The sequence below is a fragment of the Epinephelus fuscoguttatus genome, linkage group LG9, assembly GCF_011397635.1.
Source record: "Epinephelus fuscoguttatus linkage group LG9, E.fuscoguttatus.final_Chr_v1".
Lineage (NCBI taxonomy): Eukaryota > Metazoa > Chordata > Actinopteri > Perciformes > Serranidae > Epinephelus > Epinephelus fuscoguttatus.
In genome coordinates, this window is record NC_064760.1 from 22,373,398 (window position 1) to 22,401,347 (window position 27,950).

Genomic DNA, 27,950 nt, shown 5'->3' on the forward strand with positions numbered 1-27,950 from the left:
AAAAATGACAGGATGGACAGACATAACTTTCAGTTGCTTTGTCTCTTAATATGTCATGATGCATGTCTATACATGTTTTATTATTCAGCAACATAAGATGAATCTGCAACATATTCACCCCTCTGAACTCATTTACCTGGCAACAAAAATCACTACTATACCTGCATCTAACGTGGAATTACACATGCACATCGACACACACACACTTTTATATCTGTGTGGACATGCATTGATACACATGCAGGGCAAATAGTTGGAGATAGTTTCTTATTTCATGAGAAGCTTTTTAGAATAGTGTTTGACATATGTTTTAGTGTGTTCTTCCTGCACATCAGACAAAAATCAGCTCCACAGTGTAATAGGTGAATTGGGAGAACAGGACCTAAACGTACATGTGCCTTGCATGTCAGCAGCTGGCAGGTCAGGAGCCAAGAGGGCTGAAGACGAGCAGAACGACTCAGTCCTCAATTTTAAGCTCAATTAGTTTTGTCGTTGGGTGAGTGAAGTCAGCCGAGGTTGTTGTTGAGGCTCGGAGGCTGGAAACTGCAGTGATTAAATGCCTCTCATGGGCCGGTAGGAGCTTCCAAAAGAACAGCGGAGACAGAGAAAAGAAAGAAGGAAGCAAGGTAGTGAGTGTAAGGAGAGGTTTTATCGGGGGGGATGATGCAGAGAGGGTGTGATGGGGGAAACTAAAGGCATATGGACAGCTAATAGAGACAGAGAAACACAACTGAGCACGAAATGTTAAAAGTTACAGAGGAAGAACAGAGATGCAATTTGGCTGCTTGATGTGTTTCAGTGTGGCAGAGCCAGTGAATGTATTTGCATGTTTTTTTTATTCCACAAGATGCTGAGAAAAGCTGAGGAAGAGTCTCCACCCACCGGCACAGGCTGGAGAGAGACAGGAGAATCTCCTTTATTCTTTTTTTTAACTCTTCCTCTCACACTGTGTTAATCTTTTTTTATTTCATGCCACTAAATTTACAGTTTTCCTTTCTCTCCTGCCTCTTTGCCTTTTGCACCATCTTCTTTTTCTCTATTAACTTTAATAACAGTGAATCCCTCCCCAGTGTCACAGGGAGCTGAGTCTTCTTGACATTCAACACCAAAAAACAAACAAACATTTGCAGGTATTTCCCACGGCGTTGAGCTTTAAAGCTTAAAGGTCAAGCTTTGACCTTTGCTGTTTATTGAATATATTTCCCTCTAATTACGTAACTGTTTGATCTAAGGGATGGAGTAACCAAGGTGTGTGTTTGACTTAATACTACTTTGATTTTTGACCTCATTTAATGAACAGTCTTAGATATAAAATTGGCTTTTAGGGGAACCCACAAAGATTTGATGTTGTGGCTAAGTAGGAAATATTGTTTGTTTTTGAAACACGCACTAAGTGTGCATAATATTTTTTGACTTCTTCCACACAGTCAGTTGCAGCCCCTTTTGCACAAACCACATCTCAAATGTTTAAAAGCTTAAAGTCTCTCTGTTCACCTCAAGTGCTTCTTATCTGCAGCTCTTTCTTGTGTTTAGTTATAATTAGGGGAAGTAAAACAGGATAACGGCCTCAGCTTGCTTCACAAACATCGTAAAGGTAAAAGGAAGGGCCCCTCATATTTTGTATAGTCATACATACAGTAGTCAGCAAACTTTTCAGTGATAAATATGATTTATAAACAGTGATTTTGCCACTGTATGAACTTTCAAAATTGTATTTTAAACAAATGCTCATCATGGTCTAGTCAACCAGAGGCAGAATTAACATTAATATTAAGGAAGTAACACAACTAATGCGCATAATTCTACAAATTCTATTTTGCTTCTTATTGAAGAAGCATTGTGCATGAACATGTCCACTACAAGTAGAATATTGTCAATTGCTTTACCGATGTGGAACTTAAGCTGTTATCTATGCTTTCTTCAAAGACACGAGATTCCATTTACAAGAACAGTAATTTTACCTTGCAGAACACAGGAGCTGCTGAGTCTAACTATGAAGTCATCGAAATCTGGTGCTTGGGCAGTAACTTGCTGCATCAGACACTGAGAAAAAAAGTCATACTTTATCGTCAGCATGACATGCTGTTATCGTTTCATTGTGTTTGGCAGTGTCAGGAGGAAACGCTGCGGGACAAGGATGAAAGTTAAGACAGTGAAAGTCTGAGTACAGCAGGAGGTTTGCGTCCTGTAAGATTATAACGCCAAACCCTGTTTTTTTTTCCTAAACCTAACCAAGTGTTTTGTGTTGCCTAAACCCAACCGCATGCGTTAGTTGTTGGAGGAACAAAAATGTCAGTATTCTCAGTGCTTTTATTTTTGAAAGAGACTGTATGGAAACGATAAATTTCCTGTGAAAATGGAAGTTTATTTTGAAAAACAACAATGCATGTAACAGGCATAACTTGATACGGTGTCCCAGAACATCAACAATCAACGTACCGAGGGTATCTTTAACGTCTAAGCGTGGGAGGTCCATGACCAAACGTCGATATGCGACGAGGTCAGAGTGAGAATGTGCTGACCTCTGCCTTAATCAGGTAGTTTGTTTGTGTGATTGTGTGACTTAGTTGAATCCAAACTAACCCTTTAACACACTAAAGTCACACAATAACACATAAACTAAGTGATCGAGGCAGCAGTAGATCAGCAGCTTCCGTGTTTTTGTGTGTCTGGTGGCTTTGAAGACAGCATAGACAATGGCTTCAGCTCTCCATAAGAAAGGGCTGTGTGACGGCAGGTAAAGTGGTTGAATATATTCTAAATATGTGAACACTTAAACTGATATGGATATTTTTAGATGGTTAAAATAGATTTTACTGCTGCCCAGATCCCCAGCACTACGTTGCTTAACTTCCATGACGGTACTCCTGTCTGCTTCTCCAAACTGGGGGCATGCCTACTGACATCTAATACACTGACTATGGATAAGAACCTTATTCAACCCCAACTCAAAAAGTCCAAACTATCCCTTTAATATTTACCACTTAGGTCCAGCAGAGACAGACAGTCAGACGAAGAAATGGGAAGAGACAGAGCATCTGCAGCGATGCAGGAATTAGTCAGGTTCACAGGAGGAGACTATTGCCCTCCAGTGTCACAATCAGTCGGCTGGTGAATCCAGCCGAGGTGACATCCCAACGCTGCTTACCCTCCGACAGAGCCAGCTAACAAGGGAAAACACTCTACCCTTCCTCTCCATACCGCCGTTTTTTTGTCACTCTGCTACTTTTCTTTTGCTCTGTCTCTTCCTCTGTGCAATCATGCAGCCAGACACGCTGTTAAATAACAGCAGGCATCTTGTCGGACAGCTCAGACAAAGCAGAGGGACCTTGAGGGCCTGATGAAGACAGCAAATGAAAAGGAAAAGGGCAAGTGTGGTTGCAAACAATGTGTGTCAGACAGGACTGTCCTGGCTCATCCACATCAACCTTATACACTGTTTCTCTCTCCTCAGCTGATTCTATTTGGGTTTTATCTCTCAGTTTTCTGTCTTTATTCCTGCCTCTATCACTTCATATGTCTGTCTCTATAAATCACTAATTTCTCTGACCTTGGTTTCTCCTTTTTTGACGTTATATTTTGACGGCTGTAAGAGAAGAGAGCATAAGTGGGTTTTATCTTTTATTAATCATTTATTTATCATGAAGTGCACAGTTAGTCCTCTTCTTCTTCCTCTCAGCTGGTCACAGTCTCACCTCGTTACTTGTCACTCACACTGATGAGACGTCTGCCGTTAAACAACCTGTGGTCTAATGTTGCAGCACGTCTCATCGGTAACCTGTATTATTGAACAGGTTGTGTCTGTGGCAAATTTAACAGCAGATTAACCCCAGTTAACCTCTTTTACCCCACATGAGTACATTTAAGGCTGCATCAATCAATATGTGGTGCAATGTCAATAATGTAATATAATATAATATAATATACGTGCCTTTTAGTGTCTTGTTTTGATTTTACTGCATAAAGGTTTTTTTGTAGTTTATTATTGCTGGTTTTTTCTTTAGTAAAAGAGCTCTAATAAAAATAAATAAAACATGAGCGGCATGGTGGTGCAGTGGTTAGCATCATCACCTCACAGCAGGAGGGTTCTTGATTCGAAACCCAGCGTGGGGGAGCCCCTCCATGCAGAGTTTGCATGTTCTCCCCGTGTCATTGTGGGTTTTCTCTGGGTACTCCGGCTTCCTCCCACAGTCCAAAGACATGCAGGTTAATTGGTGACTCTAAATTGTCTGTAGGTGTGAATGTGAGCATGAATGGTTGTCTGTCTCTAAGTGTCAGCCCTGTGATAGTTGGGCGACCTGTCCAGGGTGTATCCCACCTCTCACCTAGTGTCAGCTGGGATAGGCTCCAGCCCACCTGTGACCCTCAACAGCAGAAGCGATTAGGGAAGCCCAGAATCTTTTTGTAACAGTTTAAATCACCAGGAGTCTCATTTATGAACATTGCATACACCCAAAACAAGTCGTGGAAGAGGCATACACCACTTTTCATGCAAAATTTGTGAAGTTTGACAACAGACTTGATGGGAGAAACATTTACCCATGCTTACAAACATTTTGGAGATGGGAAACTGGTGATGCAGACAGTGAGGTGGAAGCCTGGTTGTAGAATGGGTTGAATATTTTTGGCACACCTTTGTGGATAATTTGGCTAATTTTGGCTTTGGGCTGAGATTTTTTTTATAACCGTGCTTATGTGGATGGGAATGAAGGCGAGGAAACCCCCATTTTTTATGCCCCCCATGTGTGTGGACTAGACCTTGGTGTGGATGTGGCCTAAATGTTGATACTGAACATAAAAAAAAATGTTGACCGGTTGTGTTTTCTACCAAACTATCTAATCTTGTGAACACCACCAGCTTGTAAACTTTACTTTTAATGGTTATTTTTGGGCACCCACAGCACTTGGTTAACGTTAGGGAAAGATCATGGTCTGGTTTAACACAGAAAAAGTCTGCAGTGATTTAGACATAATGAGTTAACATTTAACCATAAACTATTTCAGTTTCAACTGATGCAGTTATGTAAAGTGTTAAATAATCGACTGGCATTTAACTACCGTATAGCCGAATGTGATCTTAAAGTTCCTAACTGAGGGGACTTGTGCTACTGACCTCTTGCTATCTTTCTTTCCTTACCCTTTAACCCCATCTAAACAGTTTAGCCTTCCTCCCATGATCCCCCTCTTCTTGTTCCTTCTGCTCTGTCTAATCCTGCCATTCCACTGTCACCAACCCCTTTTAAAAAGCTCTGAGCATCCCCTCTCCTCCTACAGCTCGTCCCGTTCTGCCAGTCACGCTACACTCTGTGACCCCGCTCAACCCTACAGCCTTCCCTCCCCATCCCCTCCACCCCTCCTCTCACTGCTCCCTCCTCCTCCTCCTCCTCCTCCTCCTCCTCCTCCCCTCTCTCACTCCAGCAGACCCATTAACACCACAGAGCACTTACTTCCTGTTTCCCATTCATCCACTGTCCACTATGGTCATGCTGTGGCCTGTTGCAGCCACCAGCAACTAATTAAAGTCCCTTCACTGCTCAGATCACAGTTATCTGATTAAAGCCCTTTGCTGCTAATTAAACTGCCATTTCTCTGTGCCATGTTTTTTGCTTCCCACGAACCTTCACTCTCCCGTCCTCTCACATACACATATGTACAAATCTACAACAGCAACTTACACACAATATACTGTGACTTTTTTTTGTGCTCACAACTCCATTCTGCTTTATGTCTATATTCTCTGTCCATCTTGTTCATTGAATAACCAACAGTGTCATTTTGATTTTAAATGGCTGCAGCCTGAAGGATCAAACGGAGCCATGCAAAGCTTACTCATTATCTGGTCCGTGCATGTCTGTCCTGAGATGAAATTAGAATGATTCCCTGAGCCTTTATTTGCCATCACAGATGATCTGCTCATCATAGCTTCAAGATGTTTTAATCAGTTTAAAATGTGTTAGGAACATTTTGTTAATAGATGTTGCAATCCTCATTCAGGACCTGGGGTGAGTGTCCAACTGGAATATTTCATAGATAACTGGTGACATCTTTTGTCACAAGCTGTTGTGCATTAGAGGCACATTGATGTAATTCATAACAGACTAGATGTGTTTTGATGGCCTTCATATTAGTTTTTCTCTGGTCTTAAAGGTGGAGTGTGGGACTTTTGTCTCCCCCTTGTGGCAGTAAGAGTAATTACACAAAAGCTGTCCATGCGTGCTTGTAACGCATGCCTCTGAATAGCAAGTTTCTTACTCCAGAAATTTTTCTTGGGCCTTTCTTTTTTTCACCACAGCTTCTGCAAAAGTTCTCGCTGCTGCTCCGTTGCTATGGTCCTCCTTCCTGCCTCCTTTAGTACTGGCTGGCTGATGTAAAATGCATCACAGGACTGCGCCACAGACACCCAACACAACAACTTATGTTAACATATACTGTGATATACAAAGAGTTTTCATGGCTGTGAGAGGCTTAATAAGCATTGCGTGAACTCCCTTGCAAGACATACGCTCCACCTTTACTATTTTTATCTGACTCTAAGAGAAGATGCTGTGCATGTGGCAACATACAGAAGCAAAGTAAAGCCAAAACATTAAAATCTTACAAGCAATTTTGAAATTCGGTTGGTAAATACTTCATATTGAAATTAAATACTAATATACAGACCGAATCACTGTGACGTCACGCTAACACTTCTAGGTAGACAACTGGTCATTGTTTTGAAGTGCAGAGCTATCTACAATCAGCCAACTTGTTTATTTATGTTGTAATTTTCAGCCATAAATGTAACGTTTATAGATATATAGTAAAACAACGGTGCGACCTAGCATCTAGAATTAAATCCACCAGCACGGAAGCTAAGCAATGTACTGCTGTGGGTAAGGGCTGCAGCAAAACCATATTTTAAGCTACCTGAAATAATCAGTATCAGTTTACATGTGGGCTATAATTGGAATAATATAACTGCTTTACCTTACACTCTAAGTGATCAAAGGCAGCCGTAGGCCAGCATCTCCCATGTTCTAAAACTACTGTTTTTGTCTGTGGAGTCTGGTTGCACTGACTGAACGGCTTCAGTTCCCTGGCGGGAAGGGCTGTCTGACAGCAAGGTAAAGATGTGAAGATATTTTAAATGTAGTATATATTTAAAATGATAATGATTTTTTTGTAGCTGGGCCTTTTTTAGGTGACTAAAAACTAAGCAGCTAAGGCAGCGTTTGCTCAGTGCTTTTTCATTTTATGTACGTGACACTTGGGTTTCCTTCCTGGGAGTTATTGTAAACATTGTGATGCGATCTATTTACGACACTGAAGTGTTTTACTTTGAAAAGCACCTGTCTAAAGTTTCATAGAGGGGAATTCAGATCACATAAATGAACACTGATGGTTTCCAAAGTGATAGAAATTCAGCAATATTTTAACTTCAACAGTGAGAGATTAAATTAGGTACTCAGTTGCTTATAAAAAAAATCAAGTTATTATGGACTCATTTTGCTTCCATACCTTAAACATGTTCCCTTAGTAGACGACTGGATACCACAGAAAAAGTTAAATGAGGATCCAGACTATAAAGGCAACAACCTCACTCACTCATAACAACCTGATGTGCAGACACTATACATGTGCTACATGTATACAATAACTGATCATTCCCAAAAGCAAAAATCTTACTGCAATGTCATCCCAAATATATCATAATATAGACTCATGCTTCCTCTGTGCTTGGCTGGAGTGGTAAAGTAGAGAAAGGACTTGCTTCTGTTACTACCACTGTTACTGAGAGTGCTCTGCAGTGTCTCTTTTGACCACTAGCGAGCAGCAGTAGCAGCAGCAGGCTCCCTGATCTGTCAGCAGGTAACAGACTTGAGGAGATATTTATTGCTTCAGCAGAGACATTACAGAGTGACCCCTGAGCCCAGTTTAAAACCCCTTAAAGCATTTGGACCAAAGCTCGGCGTCTGTCCCCTCAGCTCAGAGACTCAGCGGCTCAGAGGAGAGGATCGATGGTCCCCTGACTAAACTGCACGGCAGCTACACATTCTGTAATGCAGTAATGTAGTTCATAAATATTGACCACTGAGCTGAAATGGCAGGTGTAAATCCTGAAGGAATGCCCTGTGCAGGATAATGGGGGAGGTGGAGGGCAATGGCCGACTACAGGAAACCGATCAAAGTGCTGACGTTCACCCTGCTGCATGAGAGGTTCAAGAGTCTGATTACAGCAGGTTGACAGAGAGAACAGAATAGAATATAAATGAATACAATACAATACAATACAATACAATACAATACATTAGAAATACACAGTGCAGACAGGAGTGGTGGTGTAACTGTGCTTAAGTGCAAATTTGAGGCACTTTTACTTTACTTGAGTATTTCCATTTTGTGCTACTATATACTTCTACTCCTCTACATCTCAAAGACGAATGCTGTATTTTCTACTTTACTACATTTGTCTGACAGCTTTAGATAATTTTCAGATTACAGTATTTCCTACCCCTCCTGTCCAGTGCACGTTTCTCCAAATCTGGTCATTTTGAAAGTGAATTTTTCTGATAAACTAAAGGAATAATTTTTCATATTGGGTTAAGAAAATTTTACTTTTTGAGCCCGTCTTGGATCAGCTGAAAGTGCATCGTCACAAAGCCGAAAACTGGGCTGTTTTACTGACATCATGAAAAGTTGACTTTTTAAAGATACTTCTCACAGGACAGAGATGCTACAAACATATGATGATCTTATGAATAATGGATGCTGTAGATGTACATTGCTGTAGATGAAACTAGACAACAGTGTGAAAGTTAAAAATTATTAAAACACTGATAGGAACCATTTTACTGCAGAATAAGTATTTTTACTTTTGATATTTCAAGTATATGCTGCTGATCATATATACATATTTACTTCAGTAGGGCTTTAATTGCAAGACTTTTATAGTGAAGTATTTTCACAGTGTGATGTTGCTTCTTTTATTAACTGTAAACCTACAGTGTGGTACTTCGTATAGATAAACATCTGTTCCAAACAAGTTAATACAATGCCGATAAAGTCTATGACCATCTGGTGGAGCTCTCTGTATTTTGCATGGACTGTAAAAATAATGGACATAGCTACTGGGACTTCACCCATTGGTTTGTGAACTCCCATTCTAATGCATTAAGTTCGGCCTTGTTCGGCCATCATTGGCCTTGTGAAGACCTCCTCAGAGGTTAAATACCTGGGTTTTTCCACACCAGTTTGTCAGACTAGTTCCAGCCTAGTCAGAAAGCATGAACTGATGAAGCCTCTTCGATAAGAGGTGAAACGTCTTCCAAGACAAAACTAAGTTCAGTTGTGTTTCATTCAATTGCCTTGAGATAACTATGACCTGGATAAATGAGAATATCCACAGGCATTAAGTTCGGCATTTCAGCTGTTGCCATCTTTGTTTTCAGGAACCAGAAGTGACCATAGTGACCATTTATATCAATTTAACCTGAGCTAAATTAGGCAGGAACAGGTGAGAGTCAGTGGATAGTCAGCTAGGAGTATGGCGATATCTGTGGGGGAAAATCCTAAGAAGCATCCAAGGGAAAGATAAAATGAAACTCTGTGTTCAGAAGAATGATTAAAATAAAAGTATTTGTATGGGAATCCTTAAAGAGAGTGCTCCTAAGGGCAAGGAAGATGCAGAAATCTCACCTGCAGGCAATCAGTACGTCATCAGCAGTGTTTATGTTAGGGGCAACCCCCGCAGCTTAAAAATGAAGGAACTTCCAAAAACTGCACTTCTTTGAATGGCCACTTGAGGCTGGCCCCAGAAACCAGTTAACCCCCATAGACACCTATGTTAAAATGTCCAACTTTGCAGCACAGATAAACACGTTTACAGCTTGGTACCAAAATGGTTTTGGTCTCTATGGATAATTTTCCCCTTTGTGACAACTGTACGTTTCATTGAGGCCTAAAGATACACATCATCACATCATCATTAACGCTTTGAGTGACAGGCTGTCTGCTGATAGTGTCATAGGCTTCTTAGTCAGATTCACCCCTCACTTCTCCACAGCACCAGCATGTCACCCAAATATGGTCTCTTCTGCCTCCAAAAAACCAAGATGGCGATGGGCATATTAATGGGTGACATCACAGTTGCTACGTCCATTATTTTAACTCTATGTGTTTGTGTAATTACTCTCACTGCCAGAGGTAGGGGACAGAAGTTCCACACTCCTGGTTCAAGTAAAGGATCTGAATACTTGGTAGCTTGCATGTGTTTATGCATGTCATTGTGTGAATGGACCTAGTGAATACTAATACTTAATACTTACTAATACTTAATTTCTACCTCTTTCTAAATAGCCACTGCTGTTTGGATACACTATGTACAATTTAACTTTTCAAGCATTTAAGTTTCTAGAGATCTTCTCCAAACTTTCATCAAACCTTTGTGACTGAGAATTAAAGTCAGACTCAGAAAAGGGGCTTTGCACACAATCCCATTTAAAATCTGATTGCAAACTTCCAAATCTACAATAAATACATATTTCAGCTGCATCTGACTGCTCATCTGCCTCTAAGTGACTGCTTGTGTGTGTATGTTTGCATGTATGCACATTACATATGTCTCTGTGACATATATATGACATATATGTGAGTTTGTCTTGCAGTGAAGAATGAATGCTTATTGATCTCTGACTACAGCATGAAGCGGTCTTTAATGTCGGCTCCTCTGCTGACCTAACAGACTGCAGAGGTCTTGTGTCTCTTGTTTATGACCGACCTTCATCATCCCTGTCTCCCTCTATCATACCTTCTCTCTTTTTCTCTCCCATCCTGCTGATAAACCTCCTGCCTCACCCATCCAGTTTCATCTCCTCCGTCACGCTTCATGATCAACCTGGAGACCATAACACCAACTCACTTTTCCCCCCTCAGTGTTCTACATGTGAAGAATGGGCCTGGTAGTGCAGTTATCTGTGAGGAAGTGGTGCACCGCTAACTGGACTTAAATACACAGTGCATGTTCTCATTATATAAAAAGCATCATTCATGTTAGAGTCTGATTCCACGGTCTACAGTGTGCAGCCAGACAGATAGAGGTATAAACTGAGTGTGCTGCTGACGTCCACAAGATTCTTTAAACCAACAGTCAACAAAGTTGGTGTCGCCACTGAACAATTAATAATTTTTTTCTGCCAATTTAAATAATGGTCACGGTCATTCTGTACCTCTAAGATGAGAAGTTTACAGCAGCTTCATACTTCCTATTTCTCTGCACAAACTTTAAAAATGGTTGCAGCCCCAGTTGGACTGACAGTAGCCTAAGTTTTCAAGTAATTTCACTTCCTTTTGGTTTCACATTTACATGTAACTGACAGCTCATTATACAGTAAAATATAACAGTTTGGGGTACCCATGTCCTGCAGAGAAAAAGTAGGATCATGTCCTTGCCACTACTCTAGCATCTCCTCAGGGATCAAGATAATGGCTTTAATTTGAGACACTCCCACTGACAACCAATAGGTTAGTGTGCATATTTAAAATCTTTTTTGAGGACAGAGATGTGAGTTAGCAGCATTCTTGCTTTCCAATCAAAATTCTTTGAAAATCTTTCTTACAAACCTACGCCATCCTTAAGAAGTTCCTTGCTGCCAGATTCATGGATGTCTACACCCTCTGGATCAACAGTGGGAGTTAGCAGCAACAGTGACATTAAAAAAATCTGGGAGACAAACTGAAATAACACAAACAAAAACAAAAATGTGAGAGGATTTCAAATAGCAAAAGGAAAATGATTCCAGATAGCAAATGGCAGTAAATATACTCTCTAAAGTTGTGAATGACTTAATTAGCCTCTAGGAAATTCCTGAAAAGTATCATAAAACTCCAGTGACAGCTTTAAGAATCATCATTGTTGACTTGTAACTAAGGGAAAAGAGAACAGAGTATAACCATACACTGTATGAATAATGGACGTAGCTTAAGTGATGTCACCCATTGGATTGTGGACCCACATTCTGAAGCCTCGAGTTCAGCATTTTGGCCATCATCAGCTTGGTTTTTTACAGCCAGAGGTGAGCCAGAGGTAAGTTCTAACTGAGAAACCGAGGACACTGTCAAAGCAGCCCATCCTAAATTATGCAGAAATTTAGGTCTTAAAGCAATACTATGTAGTATTTTCACTTTAAAATATCAGTTTCAAAGTCTAGCTATTGGTGTGCTGGATTATTACAGAGAGAATGGCACCTCTCCCATTCCTACAGAGTGGCTCCGGTGGCCTGCATTTAGACTATGTAACTTTTGGCACTGGGACGCGGCTCTCTCGCGAGAAATATGTTCTGCTTTACAGCACACACAGAGCTTTTGGATAAAGAGAAGCCTGCTAGCCCGACTAGTTAGTGTTTAGAAAGATGGCTGAGGCTAGGAGACGCAAGAGGACGATGTCGGAGGATGCCAGGAATAAAAAAAAGAGAGAGTGACTGAGCACAGAACAAAACCAGAGTTAATATAGGAAATGGAAAAAGAAGGCTGCAAGTCCGACACCAAGATGGCTATGTTGCTGATTGAGAGGTGAGTTATATGCTCGTTTTCATGCCTTTTTTAATTTGTCACACATGTGTATCGTGTGTAGTCACAGTCACTATATATATTGTTTCAACCATAACCCCATTCAGACATCAAGCCAACATTTTGTTTACATACTAACATGCTCCACATGCAAACATTATGCTACTAACAGGCTAAAAATGCTAGGAAAGTCATATTTGTGCCAAAATCCGGTAATATTACTGTACCTTGTCGGTCGACATTGCTCCTCTTTGTATTTAGAGCTTCGTAAGTCTCAGGTTGCAAACAAATACACGGTGTTTCTGAGTGGTAGGCGACGTCTCAGCCGGCAACAGCGCTCTGTGTGTTTTACAACAGTGGTGTTTTATGACAGTGGTGTTGCGCTTGTACTTGCTCTAGTGGCCTTTAGTGGCCGCTAAAGCGCACGGAACTGGATTTCTACATAATGGGGCTTTAATGAAATTTAAACAGGTGCATTATATAAAAATTAACCTCCCTGTACACTTGTCAAGAATGAGGAAATTAGCTGTAGAGACCAAAACTGTTTTTTGTACCAGGCTGTAAACATGTTTATTTCTGCTGTAAAGTTGGGTATTTTAACATGGGGGTCTGTGGGGAATGACTGGCTTCTGGAGACAGCCTCAAGTGGCCATTTAAAGAACTGCAGTTTTTGGCATTTTTAAATGTTGGCTTCATTTTTCAGCCCTGGAGATTGTTGTTTGAGGGTAATGCAAAGTACTGGAAATGAAATGAAAAACACCAACTCCACCCATCAGCCCCTTGAATCCTTCCCACACTACAGAAGCTCTGAGAGGCAAGTAAGAAAAAAACAAAATATAGTGGTGATCCATTTTCTAAGTTTGATCTTTATTGGTTTCTCTCGTCTGCATGATAAATCAGTTCAGGGAGAACCCAAATGCAGGTTGAAGTTTTAACAACAAGAACACCAGGCAGGAAACAGAGCAGGGAAAGACACCAAGAACACAAGAATTAACACAGGACGAACTGACAAAGGGAAACACACGGGTATATATATGCACCAGGATACGGGCAAAAGGAGGGAAATGGGGATTGGCAAACAACAAGGATGTGGGGGGGAACGCTAGGGTGGAGCAAACAAGACTAATACAGAACAGGTGTGAGGGGACGACTCTGGGAACAGGGAAGGACTAACGAGACAGGTGTGACAGAAAAAAGGCGGGAAAACACACAAAGACAGGAAGTAAAATCAGACACGACACATGAGGAGAGAATCCACAAAATAAAACAGGAAGCAGGTTAAACCTGAATTAATAACATGGCAAAAGGAACACAAACAGAAACCTGTAAAACAAAGTCCATAGGATAACAGAATATAAACAAAAACCCAGGATCATGACAGTAGGGGTAGTGGTGCACTTCAGCCTCTGGTGGCCGAAATAAGCATTACAACAAGTCATAAGCACAGAGGGGAAGACAATTTAGTTCAGACTTAGAAAATGGATCACTAGCTTTTTTCCCATTTGCCTCTCAGGACTTCGCACCACCATGATGTGGACACTCTCTTAATGGAAATTGATGTAGATGTCAAGTATCTAATTTATGAGTCAAACGAGGGGGGGATACGGGTACAACAACAGTATGAGCTGTAATTGCTGAAACCAACTCCAAATCAGTGGCTGGAGGATTATGTTACTGTGTATGTGCATGCGTGTGTGCGTCTGTCACTGATACGATGTTAGCTGGAAAATTATGACGCAGTAGTATCTTTGCTGGAAAACAGCATCTCGTGTCCATTTGTGTTCTGTAAAAACAGACCTTAAAATATCCATGGAAAATGCAATTACATCCAAACTGGAAAACTGAGATTATACAGTTTCACCAAGTGCTGCTTTTGTTCGAGAAAATTATCAGTGGCATGTTACCATCAAGCTTTATCTGATGCTTCTGGCCCCTTTTTAGTTCCACACCACGTTTCAGGAAAGCAGCTGCTATCTGCTAAAGAGGGGAGAGCTTCATAACACATAAGACTTTCCAGATTTGTGATTATGCGCATGTGTGTATTCATTCACATGCTATGTCCCTTTAGCAGTCATACCGCCTCGCTGCCATCTTAAGCTAACAGAAGGCGAAGTTGCAAACCCCGGGGATACGAGACTGTCTAATGAAGCCTTAGTCAGCTGACTAACATTTAGCCCTGGCCCCAGAGAGTTCAAACACATACACAAAAGAACACACACACTCCAGAAACTTCTGTCCAAAATGCCAAGTGCCCCGAGATTGTGCTTACTTTTGAATCATCTCAGCATGGCTGAAAATGTGTGAGGTGGGAGAAAGGACCTGGAGGATGTTTAAGCTTTTGTCATGTGCTTAAGAAGGTGATAGTTGAATAATCTGTTAAGAGAGGAGGAGCTGGAGGAGGGATCAAGAGCGGAGCCTCAAGAAGAGCTGAATATAGAAACTGAGACATGTTAAATGTTGAATTAAATTAAAGACAATGAGCAATTAATGTTCACGTGCTGCATCAGGTCTGCTTGTTGCTTTCATTTCCCTTTATTGAGCCAGTAATCAAGACATCACCTTCCATCACAGTCCCTTCCTGTAATCCTCAGCATTTATCGTCTAGACAGACAAAACTCAACAACATGACTGGCCAGTGGGAAGGAAAAAAAAGCACGTTTCATTCCATCCACTGAAAAATCAAAGATGAAAGAAATCAATACAGCTGGATTAGTACAGTACACCTTTTCCTTGGCTATCGTTGGTAGCAGTGACAGATGAGTGTGTTATGGTGGTGACAAGTTATAATACCTTTTGGAAATAATTACTGGACACAGATTCAAGTAACGTCTCTGAGCAGACTGCAATGATCAAGCATACAATATGAAGGAAGATGAAGCGAGTGAAGAGCCAGGCTGTTTGGCTAATTTGCCCCAGATCAGTGTGTATAAAATACTATACAACATTATTGCTGCTGGTTTCCTTGGTGATGGATGCTGACGAGCACTGCTTTGATGGAACCAGCATACTGTACCTTTAAAAGAAGCAATGTGAGTAACAACAACCCAATGGTCATTGGTAAGTTTCTTTTAGCACTATTATAACATCCCATCATTTAATACACAGCTGCTTTATTACATCACAACAGCAGCTTGTAATAGATTATTATCATCAGTCACACAGTGAGGTGTGTGTGAGGGTAGAAACAGGCTGGGCACCCCCTCACACACCCATTCATTACTATTTGAGCAGTCCAGCACGTTAGCTGTTTCGTGTCCCCTCTCACTCCCATGTTCAACACAAATATCAGAAATTCATACAGTATGTGTGATATTGGCAAAATGACACAGGGAGGTGATCCTCTTCATGTATGTGCACAGAAGGGATTCATCTCCTCCGCTGCAGTGATGTCAACGTGAGGCTCGTATCTGCAAAATGAGTCTGCTTGTGAGTTTCTGTGGCTTTGTTCATCTTTGGGCTCTTTCTGTCTGAGGAACCAAGAAATGAACCAAAAACAAAGAACAGTGTCTTGTTTAGTGCCCCCATAATGCCAGGTTAGGACAGTTAGAGAGGTGGAGTCGTAGAAAAGAGCAAAAACAGAAAAGTCCTGAGTTTCTGTTGGCCAGGTAAACCTTTGTGAACAGTTCTAGGGGTCAATACACATTTACTTTAACCCAGTAACTGTAGATAAAGATGGACAACATGTCTCCACTTCCTCCTACTGTACAAATATGAAAAATAAATATCTCAAATGTGGGCGCTGGTGATGTCATTTGGAGCCAGAGTCTGTGCAGTATTGATTCTGAAGTGTAGCTGCGGTATTAAGTTTCCACCATGTCTGTATAAAGAGAACTGGTTATAGCGTACTCATTCCTGATCATGATCATGAAAGTTGTTTGTGGCACATAAAGCCAAAGCCTTCAACTGCCGCGTATAAAATTACTCGGATGATTGGCACTGCTTCCGCACTGTATGGCCCATAGAGCAGGCGCACTAGAGACTCCTGAGATGGCTACATCTGTTTAAGCAATTCGCTAACTTGAATGGGGATAAAATGATTCAATTGTGTGACTCCTCTAGACTTTCCAAATGTTAACTGGCCAAACGAATCAAATCCTGATAGCTGAACAAAGTATTTTGCGGGGGTTGTGACACTAAAAAAAATTATCTACTGTCTTACAGACGTCTCCTTCGCACTTTAAGTCAATGCTGAGAGGTCATTTTGGGAAACAGGGCATCACGTGCACTCTTTGGCCACTACGAAAACTTTCTTCAAAGCCTAGCAAACTTCCTGGGTGCCTGCAAGGCTAGTCAAAGAAGGCTGGGGCACACTCTTCGACCCTGTGGGAGCTATGGGGTATGACACATGCGCAATGTAACTGGAGCTGGAGGGTTACAAGAGATGATGCTAGATATACAGGGACGTGTCGCCTCAGGTGCTCTTTGGGCGCATTTTTTTTAAACTCCTTGGGTGTGCTTGGCCTGACAGAACTTTTGGGTACACTCAATTGGATAGTGGCCAATTAGAGTGTTTTGCATAGTAAGCTTTTGTCTACAGTCTTTTATTACGGACTTTGTCAGTAATTAAAGAATTCTAATTATTACCCATATCCTGATTTTTTGTACAAAAATATTCCAACTCAAGGCCAAAGTGAAGTCAATCAATTGTCCTCCATGTTCTATGATAGTTCACCAGCTATTGAGCCTTTCTGCAAGTGCTGGCCAGATTTCCCTGCCCATGTTTGATACCTCATTAGTGTGACTTACTATAACCCTAACCCTAACCCCTAACCCATTTCACTCAGAACGACAAATGTCAGCCTTATGGTTGTGCCCGATGAGAACTTCAGGGATCACCAAAGTGACTAGGGTCTATCTTCTGGGGACCATGAATGTCTGTCATGGCAATCCATCCAATATTTACTGAGATATTTCAGTCAGGTCCAAAGTGGTGGACCAAACAAAACTCTTCTTCTGAGGACCTGGTTCCTGTCCATACATCTCTCTGACCCAATCACCAGTGGCGCAATTGATCACAAGCACAACAACTGACACAAAGCTATCAACCATGACGTCACACCCCCTTTTCATAGCATCAAATAAGCAATTAAAACCAAACTTGTCACAAAAATGAACACAGAAACATAAGCACGATGAGGACTACCTTAAATTACAAAAAAACATCTTTGAGATTAATTTAGTCGACATGTACTTGTTTCTTTTTAGTTTGGCCTATGTCCCATCTGCTAATATAGAGGGGACGACCTATAAAGCAGCCAGCCACCAGGGGGCGATTGAGATATTTTGGCTTCACTTTGGGGAGCTGTCACGTCATCCATCTTTACATACAGTCTGTGATTCAACCATTTCAGGTTAAGGTTTTCTTTTTAAAACACTGCTACATTTCAGTCATTAGAGACTGCAGATCTGTACTGATCCCCAAGAAAGAGCTTAATGACTGAAAGTGGGTTTTAGTTCATGTTTTAAATTAAAGGATAATCCTGGTTTACTTTAAATTGGGTCCTGTTTTTGTAGTTTTGGCCATTGTTTCACTTAACAAACCAAAGTATTCACTGTGTGCACATACAACTAAAATAAGTAAGGCAGGTCAATGTTGAACCAGGAAGTTGATCTGTAAACTGTAACTGATGCTACAACAGACATTTTAGGTCATAAATGTACTGTTCTAACACTAACCCTAACCCTTTGTCTTCTCATCCAAATAAGTTTGGCTAACCCAGGGTATTTGGGGCGTCCTGGTAACCAAGTTTGGCAAACACACCATATAACATCCACACTCCCAGCTCACCAGTAACAGTACGACCTCCATCATTCCTGTCTGCTAGATGATGGCCACGCTCTAAATATGTGACCCAAGTTTTTATAAACCAGTTATCTGTTATTGAACTGAAATAATTACATCTCAGCTGATGACAGATGAGTGGAGCAGAGGATGGCAGGACACATGGAGGATGACAGGGACAAGAGGTGGAGGTAGGGACGGGAGCAGGTGGTGGAAGAAGGTTAAAGTGCATCATTATAATCTCCCAGTGAGCGTGTGGTGCTAGGCGGACGTGTGAGTTTGTGTGTTAAAATGTCGTCAGAGCTCTGTTTTTGGGGGGCACTCAAAGTTCATGATGACATCACAGGCATCAGTTACGGTCCATGTCATCAATAATGGGAGTGTTGTAACTCTGGAAGAGAGGCTGCATGAAGAGGCCCAGTGTCCCGACCACACACACGAACACAAAGATCCACAGGAAGAGACGGTCGATCACCATGGCCACATACTTCCAGTCTTCAATGATCTGCAGAGAGAAGTTGGATTTAAAATGTTGCTGTCCTTGATTTAAGCGAACTGATTTATTTTAATATGAATTTTTGTCACTGGTGCTTAAATTTCCTAATGTCTTATCTAATCATTTATTGGCTGACGTTGCGGTGACTTTGTTGTGACATTATATAAAGTGGTACTAATACATAAATCACTGAATTAAAGCTGTTAATGGATTTGTTCCGAGGGCAGGCACCTTGTACCACAGCTGCTCTGGACTTTTTCCAGTGTTGTGGCTGATCTTCCTCATGCTCAGTAGTGTAACAAATGTGGCATCAAATCACAAGCAATGCAAATGAATCACTACTGGTGTCTAACCTTTTGGTGTAAGTCCTTAATTTAGCTATTCATAGAAAGTGAAACACAGTCATTTCCAAAACACATATGATGAAGATTACATGAAGTAATCCATCACATAACATAGGTGGAACAGCCTGGGTCATCAACATTTGCAGTCCCAAAAGACTGTTCGGATTGTGTCCAGATCTATAATAGGTAAGAATGTACAGCTGTTACAGAATAATCTCTCTGTTACTATGAATCAGTGAAACAAATTATCATGTACCTTGTACATAAAGACTGGAAGGCTAAATGCTAATGTCAACATGCTAACATGCTGATGCTTAGCAGATGGAATTTTTACCACGTTGACCATCTTACACCCTGATCCCACAGAAAGCGTTAAGGCAGCTTGAGGCAGCTTATTGTAATTGCTTTTAATGAGAATGAAGCTTTTTGCTTGCGTCTTGTGCTTTGCCACATGCCTTGCATTTCTGCGCTCTAGGCACCTGGTGTTTTGGGCGTAGCACTCTGAACTCCTCAGGTTGAAAAAAGTTTAAGCCAGAGCAGAAAAGCACCCAACATCATGATCTTTTTCCCATCTTTGTACGATCGAAAGATTTGAGAGACAGGCCTGTGGTGGTCACGACAACAAGTTTACAGCTGGTTAACAATGGAGGAGAAACTGGTGGTAGCAGTTGTTGGATACCCAGAGCTATGTGACCCGACAGTAGACAGCAGGTTGTCAAACTGCCCCCGAGTCATCCTAAAATATGCCTGGAAACAGCCATCATCAAGGTGAAGCTCCTGAACCAACTGGTGGTACTCCCCCTGATCCACTGTCTTGTCTTGTGTATGGTTGTCAAGACATTTCACTCAGAACCACAACTGCCAACCTTATGGTGGCACCAGCGGAGTTCAGGGATAACCAAAGTGAGAAGGGTTTACCCTCTGGGCACCATGAATGTCTGTACAAAATGTCATGGCAATCCATACAATATTTACTAAGATATTTCAGTCAGGGCCAAAGTGGTGGACCACAAAAACACTACTCTGTCTTAACAACAAAAAACAGGCAGACAAAGGAAAAGTCTTCGACACATGCTGCACACATTTAGACTTTTGACGTAAAGATGTAGATACACCTACCCCTTCATCATCATCCTCGCTCTTCATCTTCTCCGCGATGTAGCGCACTCCATCCACTGCATCCTCCACGGCAATGTTGCACTTGAGCGTCATCCTCTTCCTGAACTCTGTGTTCTCTGACAAGTCACTGATCTTCCAGCCGTAGCGTTTGGCCGACTCCTCATTCACAAAGAAGGACGAGGAGGAATCTGCCATGCCTGCAGGACTTCCAGTCCCTCCATCGGCTCCATGCAGCTTGTGGTCAGAGTACGATCGCTGCTGGTGTTTTTTCCGAAACTTCTCGCGGATGTTGGAGCTACCGGGTCTCCTCATGAAGAGATAAGAGGGAAGTCGGTACAGGAAGACACGCTTGACCCAAGGAGGCATGGTGTGCGTACTGGGAGACCGATGGTGCACGTTGAGCACGCAAACGCTGGTGACAATGGAGAAGGTGACCAGCACCATTGTAAACATCAGGTACTTTCCAATCAGAGGCACTGCTAAAGACGTTGGTGGCACAATCTTTGAGATAAGGAGTAAAAACACAGTCAGGGCCAAGAGGACAGAGATACAGAGAGTCATCTTCTCGCCACAGTCTGACGGGAGGTAGAACACCAGAATGGCCAGCGACGTGATCAGGATGCAGGGAATGATCAGGTTGATGGTGTAAAACAGAGGTTTTCTCTTGATAATAAAGTCATAGGTGATATCCAGGTATCTGATGTCATTAGGGTCTTCATTCTTACGACCAGGCAGTGAGACAATATCCCACTCCCCGCTGGGTTTGAAGTCGTCACGTGAGGCGTAATCACTGAGGAGGATGAGATCGATCTCAGTGTGGTCGTAGGTCCAGGAGCGAAACTTGAGGGTGCAGTTCTGCTGGTCAAAGGGGAAATCTCGGACTTCAATTTTGCAAGCTGACTTGTAGATAGCTGGTGGGAGCCAGGCCACCTCACCATTGTTGGAGACCACAGCATTGGAGTAGAAGGAAACTTCATAGGTCCCATCGGCACTGAGAAGAGGAAGGGAGGTAAGAAAGCAAAAAATTAACTCAAAGAGAAACTGACAACCGGAAGGATCATGGCTAATCATATTCAAAGACTATCTCTCACTCTTCCAAACACACAATTCTATTATCATCACACATAATTACAAATACATAAACTTGTAGAAGCAGGGTGAGGAAGTCAGTGGAGAACTGTGGGCTCCTTTGCATTAAAGGAGCCAGGACACCTCCCTGTAAAGGTATTCAAGACATATCTAACTGGAAGGGACTTCCACAACACTGGAGGGATCATATATCCCATTTGGCTTGGGAGCACCTTGGGTTTCAAATGGATAGTTGGAGCCTGCTACCATTGCTCACACCAGCCATTTCTCTGCAAAACCAGTACTAGCACTTTATATTTTAAGTATATTTTGCAGATATTACTTCTTTAGTTTAAGTTAAGTGGGATGAACACAGGATTTTCACTTTTAAGGGAGTATTTTAGATAGTTGTATTGGTACTTTTATGTTAAGACTGAACACTTCATCCAACACTAAGTGAAATGAATCCACCCCCTTCACAAACACATACATGAATATAAAATTGTGGTTAAATAGCAATACCAAAAGGTAAGCTTACAATGAGGAGGGTGGGATAGTGAAGAAAGCTAAGTCAGTGATGGTTAAGCATGAACGAAGGAGCTGATCAGCTAATGCAAAAGTAACTTTAGCGTGTTGCCTGAATGCGCCATCACGCTGTTGAGGGAACTGAGGGAACTCCCTAAAAACGTTGTATTTCACACAGATGAGCCTGGTTTTGCAGGGGCATGACATTGCATGCTTCACTGAGCTCCATGACTGTCTCAGCCCATGCTCTGAGTGCATGTTCATACTTTATATAATAACCTACGCGCACCTTTATAAAAATACAGAACAAAAATCCTGAATTATCTTAGTTTAAGTAGATTTTTGTTGTTGGAAATAATTCAGTCCATCTATTTATAAACATATTTAAGCATTGTTTAGTTGTACATATTTTCCGGTATAATGTTATAATGGTAAACTTGAGAATTTATCAGTAGCCAGGTTAAAATCATGTCTTCAGGGACGGCTAGTCATAGCTGCCAGCAGATGAATCTAAGTGTGTCTTTGTAAATCGATAATCATAAAAATAAATAAGTAAATAAATGACTCTGTTTGAAGTTGCAGTTAGGTGGAAGATCTCCTGTAAATTTAATCTTGGGGTCAAGGCAAAGATTAGTTTAATAAACAACTTTTTGGTCACGGTTTTGCGAGCTTAATCAAAACAGTGACGAGACGACCTAATGTGCACGGACGAGAACGTGCATCAGGCACACACACTGCGTGATGCAGGATGTCAGGCGTGGGCAAAATACTAAGCTTTTAGGGAGTCTTGTTAACTGAGAGGTTCTTCCACACCTTGAACCTTAATGAGAACCACTCTACCGTGTGTCACTTGTTGAAATCTATAATCATTTGTCAAACTCATTACAATCTTGAGCCAGCTCACTGTACTAGTGCAACTGACTTGGCTGAACAACAGACTCAGTGTTCAACGCAAAAAGTTTACTTGAGTAAAACGTTTCTGTGCTGACTGATCGCGTGTCGAGAAAATTATTTCATGACTGTGCTTGCGTCTCTGCAGAGGTGACACCTGCAACAGTTATGTGTACTGAAAGTCAAAGGATGTGTGATGTTCCTCTCAGGGGAGGAGCTGAACCTGGGACACATCCCAGCAACATGGCAACAACTGCCCCCTCACCTCAAATCTGCTGAGACTTTTTTTCCAAGCCTGAAGGTGATGCATTATAGAAAAGTGGCCTATCAATTATAAAGTAGGTCAGGAATCCAACCATCACACTCGGTCTCTAATGCTTTGGGCCCTGCTGTGAATATGCAGACTAATTAAAAATGCAGAGGCCCCACCTGCTTACTGCAACCTCTGGTCCCCTACATTTGGCCAGAGACCTGACATCGTAAAGTAGTGCTGATCATCTCCTATCATTTTGCCTCTTGAGCCATTATGCTCTTTATGTGGTCTTTAGCTGACCAGCAAACTGCGTTTATAAAAGTTTAATGCCTGTATAAACTGTGAGGTAACACTGCTGACCAAAACACAAAAGCTGAATGTCCACACAGCTGTGAGCCCGTTGAACTGTCTCAGTCTCAGGTTCAGTTTTTACTTTGGATACAGTTGTTGAGAACACTATTTAGTCATTCATGTTATGCAGCAACATTTCTGTCCCCATGAATTACTTGCTTGTATTTTCTTTAAAATGTGTCAAATATTTATAACAAACGGCTTGAATTATAGATTAAGGTCTTTTGTATCACAAAACTCAGAATAATGCACAGTGAAATACTTTTATTTAAATTTACTGAGCTTTCTTTGGTACTTCTACAATAACTAAGGGCCATTGTAAAATATTCTTTGTTACTTTAAAGGCCATGGTAAGCCCAGTCTGATTATATACTGTCTCTATATTAGGAAAAACTATTTTAGACTACTATTTTTACTATTCAACCATTTACTAATACTAATATTTACGATTTAACTTTTAGATATGACTATTTTTTTTTAGCCATTTTCATCCTTAACTGTAACTCACTGCAGTCATTTGTCACCCTGTAAGTTGGTAGTTTTCTTGTCTTCCAAAAATTATAAAAGTAAAAATAAAATGATGATGTTTATCTGTTTGTCACACTCTCAAAGCTCCACCCTGTATTCCTGTCAGTTCAACATGTCACTGTCACATGTCTAGGCCAACTTCTAAGTTTTTGACACTTTGTCTTTTGTACTTTTTGGACCTCTATTCACACTCTGTTCAGTGTCCCAGGTTCACCACATCAGCCTCAACTATAACCAGCCACGTCCTACCCCGTTCTTGTCTTCAGCCCCTCTGCCTGCTCTGCTTCCGCCATTCCCAGCCCACTTCAGCCATCATATCACTAAAGCCTTCAGCTTAGAATCTTCAAACTACAAAAGCTTATGTTTTTGCTGACTGTTGTATAAGATCTTTTTATGATTTATGTATTCATTATGTCCACCAGTGAGAAAATAAAAAGCCAAAGCTGACAACTTAGTACCAAGGTGATTACTCAGTAGTCAAACCTACATGGTCAACTTCTCTCCAGTTACTGTGAACGGTTCACTTTAAGCCAGCGTCAATCCAACTGGGCTATAAAGTTGAAAAGAAAGTAAGTTCATATCCACCAGTTAATTTATGATACACATATCACCCCACTAAACATAAGCAATGCAAAACAAAAACTGTTGTGATCCATTGTGATTTAAGATCACACAGCAAGGACTTCTTTATTAACTTAACAGTAGATGTAAACTGTTGATGTCATACAAGAAACTAGCAGATGGAGAAAGACCCAGGTGTTGACCTATATGGGTGACAGATGAGGTGAGGCCCCCAAAAGCCTTCGTGTCTGTCAGCTAACACTCCAGTGGACTGAGGCTAGTTTCTCCTTGAATTAACTTATTACAGCATCAACATTCTCATGTATTGATTTTCCCTTGCAGCTATTTCACACAGCTGCACTGATTTCTGGACGTGCACATAAAGTGAAGCGTTGTCACATCAGTGTTTTGTGCATTTCTGCTCAATGTACAGAAATACACATTAATGTGTAGCCATGTTCTTCTGTTGTCGAGAGCAGTTTAATGTGCAGTAATGTCATTATAGAGCACTGATTTCTCTTGACACTTTGACTGTAAAGGCTATGATTTGATGTTATTGATCCGATGTACATATCATAATCAATGTTGTGAAATGCATCTGAACCGTGTTGGTAATTCTGTCTGGTTGCTGCAAAGGTGTCGATAAATAGTACATGCTTTTTCTCAGTTGTAAGAGTGTAAGGTGTGACCGAATGCACTGTTATCTTACCTGCAGATTTTATAACATCAGTTTGTCCCTGTCTGTCTTCTCTGTAAAAACTATAATCCCTTATCACTTAAAAGACCACTCATTATCATGAGACTGTCTGCAGAAAGTCTAGACAGTCTTAATACAACGTTTTGGTTGTATTCATTATCCTAAAAGTTAAAACCAAAAAAAAAGTGGGATGAAAAGGGAGAGATAAGAGGATAGAAGGAATAAGAGGATGTGAGAAAACATTTTAGGAAAAATTGGGCTTTTAAATAAAGTTTGCTCTTTGCTTTTGTTCTCCTTTTAATCACTTAGCTTTAGACACACACACACACACACACACACACACACACACACTCATTCTCTGTTCCACAGCTCAGACGTACTTGTTGTAGAGGACGATGTCCGGCAGCCAGATGTGTTGTGACGGCAGCCGGATTTTCTTGATTCCTTCGTACTCTTCAGGGTTCCACATTAATCTGTAGTCATTCCAAACCTGATGAAGAAGCGCACACACATTTGCACACACAAGGAAATAGATTAATTCACATACATGGACACACATCCACAAACACAGAGATATATCAAATCACACACACACACACACACACACACACACACGGTTACGAAACAAAATATGAGCTACCACAAACATACATAAACATACCAGATCATGCATACCAGTACACAGACTGATTCAGTCAGCTCCCATCTGGCCAAATAAATAAAATTTTAAAGGGACAGTTCACCCCAAAATCAAATATGTATATTTGCTTCTTACATGTAGTGCTATTTATTAATCTCGATCGTTTTGATGTGACTTGCCATGCGTTCAGCTGTAGAAATGTCTGCCTCCTCTTGAATATAAGGGAACTAGATGGCACTCAGTTTTTCACCAAAAAAAACAAAAAACAAAAAACATTTCCAAAAATTCAACAGCAGTTTCTCGGACCAAAAATCTTGACTCAGTTACTCAAGATAATCCATAGACATCGCTGTGAGCAGTTTTATGATGGAATTATTTTCTGTCTACTGAACTACACCCACCAACTGTATCACTCTGCAGAAGGAAGCGTGCATCTACTCATGGACAAGAGTAACAGCCTATTTCCACCAGATGCACGTTGGTTGCGTCTCCGCTCCGCTCCGGCACGGCAGCGGAGCCGATGGGATTCAATTCTAGTCAATGTGTGTGATTCCACCGGCTGCGGCTGTGCTGCGTTCCGGCTCCGCCACAGCTCCAGCACTCCGGAGCCCTCCGCAACAGATACGCAGGACTTCTATTTTTACCGGACGCCGGAGCACAACGCAGCAATTCAGCACAGAGCAGATCGTGCGGGGCAGGAAGTCGTGCACAGAAACACGATAAAACATCCGGTTAATTTTCAAAATAAAATACACAGTGTTCACGCGGATCATATTTCCCTGCACTACACCTTGAAAACTACATAATGGGCACTGAAGTCAACAGGTCAGAGGTTTTCAGACGTCATTTCACCCCATTAACAACATGGACGAGGAGATATTAATCACGGCAGTGCACCGAGATGTCTTCCGGCAGAGCTGCACCGCTCTGCACAACAAATGCAGCCGGTGGGTATTGACGGACGGCGGAGCACGCAGCGAATAACCAGCGCTGCGGTTCCGCAACGGACATGCATCCAGTGGACGTCCGGCGTAAGGCTGAACCGAATGCTTAAATGCTTTGAAGTAGGGCTGTCAAGCGATTAAAAGAATTAATCACATGCTCTGTGAGTGTGGCTTGACAAGGCTAGCATCAGAGGCTGTGCTAGCTCGGACCTGTGGGTTCACTGGTTGAAATTAATGCAATATTTTGACAGCCCTACTTTAAAGCTTCAACCGTTGCAGTGGTAACTGATGCCCACATCGGTGCTCAAAAGCTTTGATTTTTGTTTGTTTTTTCCACCACTAACATGGTGAACGAAACTGAGTGTCAGACGCAAATGATTGTTTGTTTGTTCTTGTAAACATTGCTTGCAGTAGTCAATCTCCTCTCTCGCTCTATCTCACTCTCTGTCACACACGCATGCAGCAGTGGTGGTGTAGTTTGGTAGGAAGAAAAAGTTCCTGCGTGAAACTGCTCACAACAAAGTCTGTGGATTATCTTAAGTAACAAGGTTGTGACTCCTGGAAAGAGACATTGCTGTTGAATCTTTTGACATCTCAAAAGCAGACATCATCAGAGAACAAGAGGACGAGTGCGGACACAAACCTGACTGAGCCAACAGTTGGTGGTCATGATCTGCTCCCTCTCATTCTGAAACACAGACAGGAAGAGAGTTTGTGGATGGCTGAACTCATCCTAGCAGAATAATCTCCACCATATGCATTGCTGAATTATCTTAAATTAGCAGGATATGCCTCCATGATAACATTTTGGATTGGTGTGTGTGTTTCCTCACCACGTTGATCAGCTGGGCCAAAGACACCTGGATGTAAATGGTGACCTGCTGGCTGTTGTTGACAGCTGGTCGGATCAGCTTGTTGTAGCGCTCCGGTGACAACAGGTGACTCACCAGCCGCTCCTCCACCTCCGCACACAAGGCAGCTAAACACACACACACACACACAGAAACAGATTTAGAAAGCAATTAGGTACAATGAACCAGGACCTGTATTATGTACTGGCTCGCTGGTCAGACACAGAAATGACCAACTGTGTAACATGAGGGCCAGTCTGCAGGTTGGAATGAAAACAAGCACACTGTCTGTTCTCTATTGTTTGACCATGCTTTGTCCAACACCTGGTGCCACAGTCATGTTATATAGTGTGTTAC

The 27,950-nt window shown here is 41.6% G+C and overlaps 1 protein-coding gene across 1 annotated transcript; it reads right to left on the bottom strand.

The window, feature by feature from the left end:
* Window positions 1-18,595: 18,595 nt before the first annotated feature.
* Window positions 18,596-27,635, bottom strand: LOC125894338 (neuronal acetylcholine receptor subunit beta-2-like). Its single transcript, XM_049585662.1, has 5 exons — window positions 27,576-27,635; window positions 27,386-27,430; window positions 25,539-25,648; window positions 20,285-21,275; window positions 18,596-18,830 (listed from the first exon to the last, which is right to left on the bottom strand). The coding sequence occupies exons 2-5, from the start codon at window positions 27,410-27,412 to the stop codon at window positions 18,675-18,677; spliced, it is 1,284 nt and encodes a 427-aa protein (XP_049441619.1). The 5' UTR covers window positions 27,413-27,430; window positions 27,576-27,635; the 3' UTR covers window positions 18,596-18,674.
* Between the last annotated feature and the right edge of the window lie 315 nt (window positions 27,636-27,950).

Bases quoted from the DNA above. Each gene is read 5' to 3' on its own strand.
- LOC125894338 (XM_049585662.1), bottom strand. From the start codon at position 27,412: ATGACCACCAACTGTTGGCTCAGTCAG. The intron at 25,649-27,385 runs GTTTGTGTCCGC...CTTCTTCATCAG, and splicing joins CCAACTGTTGGCTCAGTCAG to GTTTGGAATGACTACAGATT. The intron at 21,276-25,538 runs GTACGTCTGAGC...TCCTCTTCTCAG, and splicing joins GACATCGTCCTCTACAACAA to TGCCGATGGGACCTATGAAG.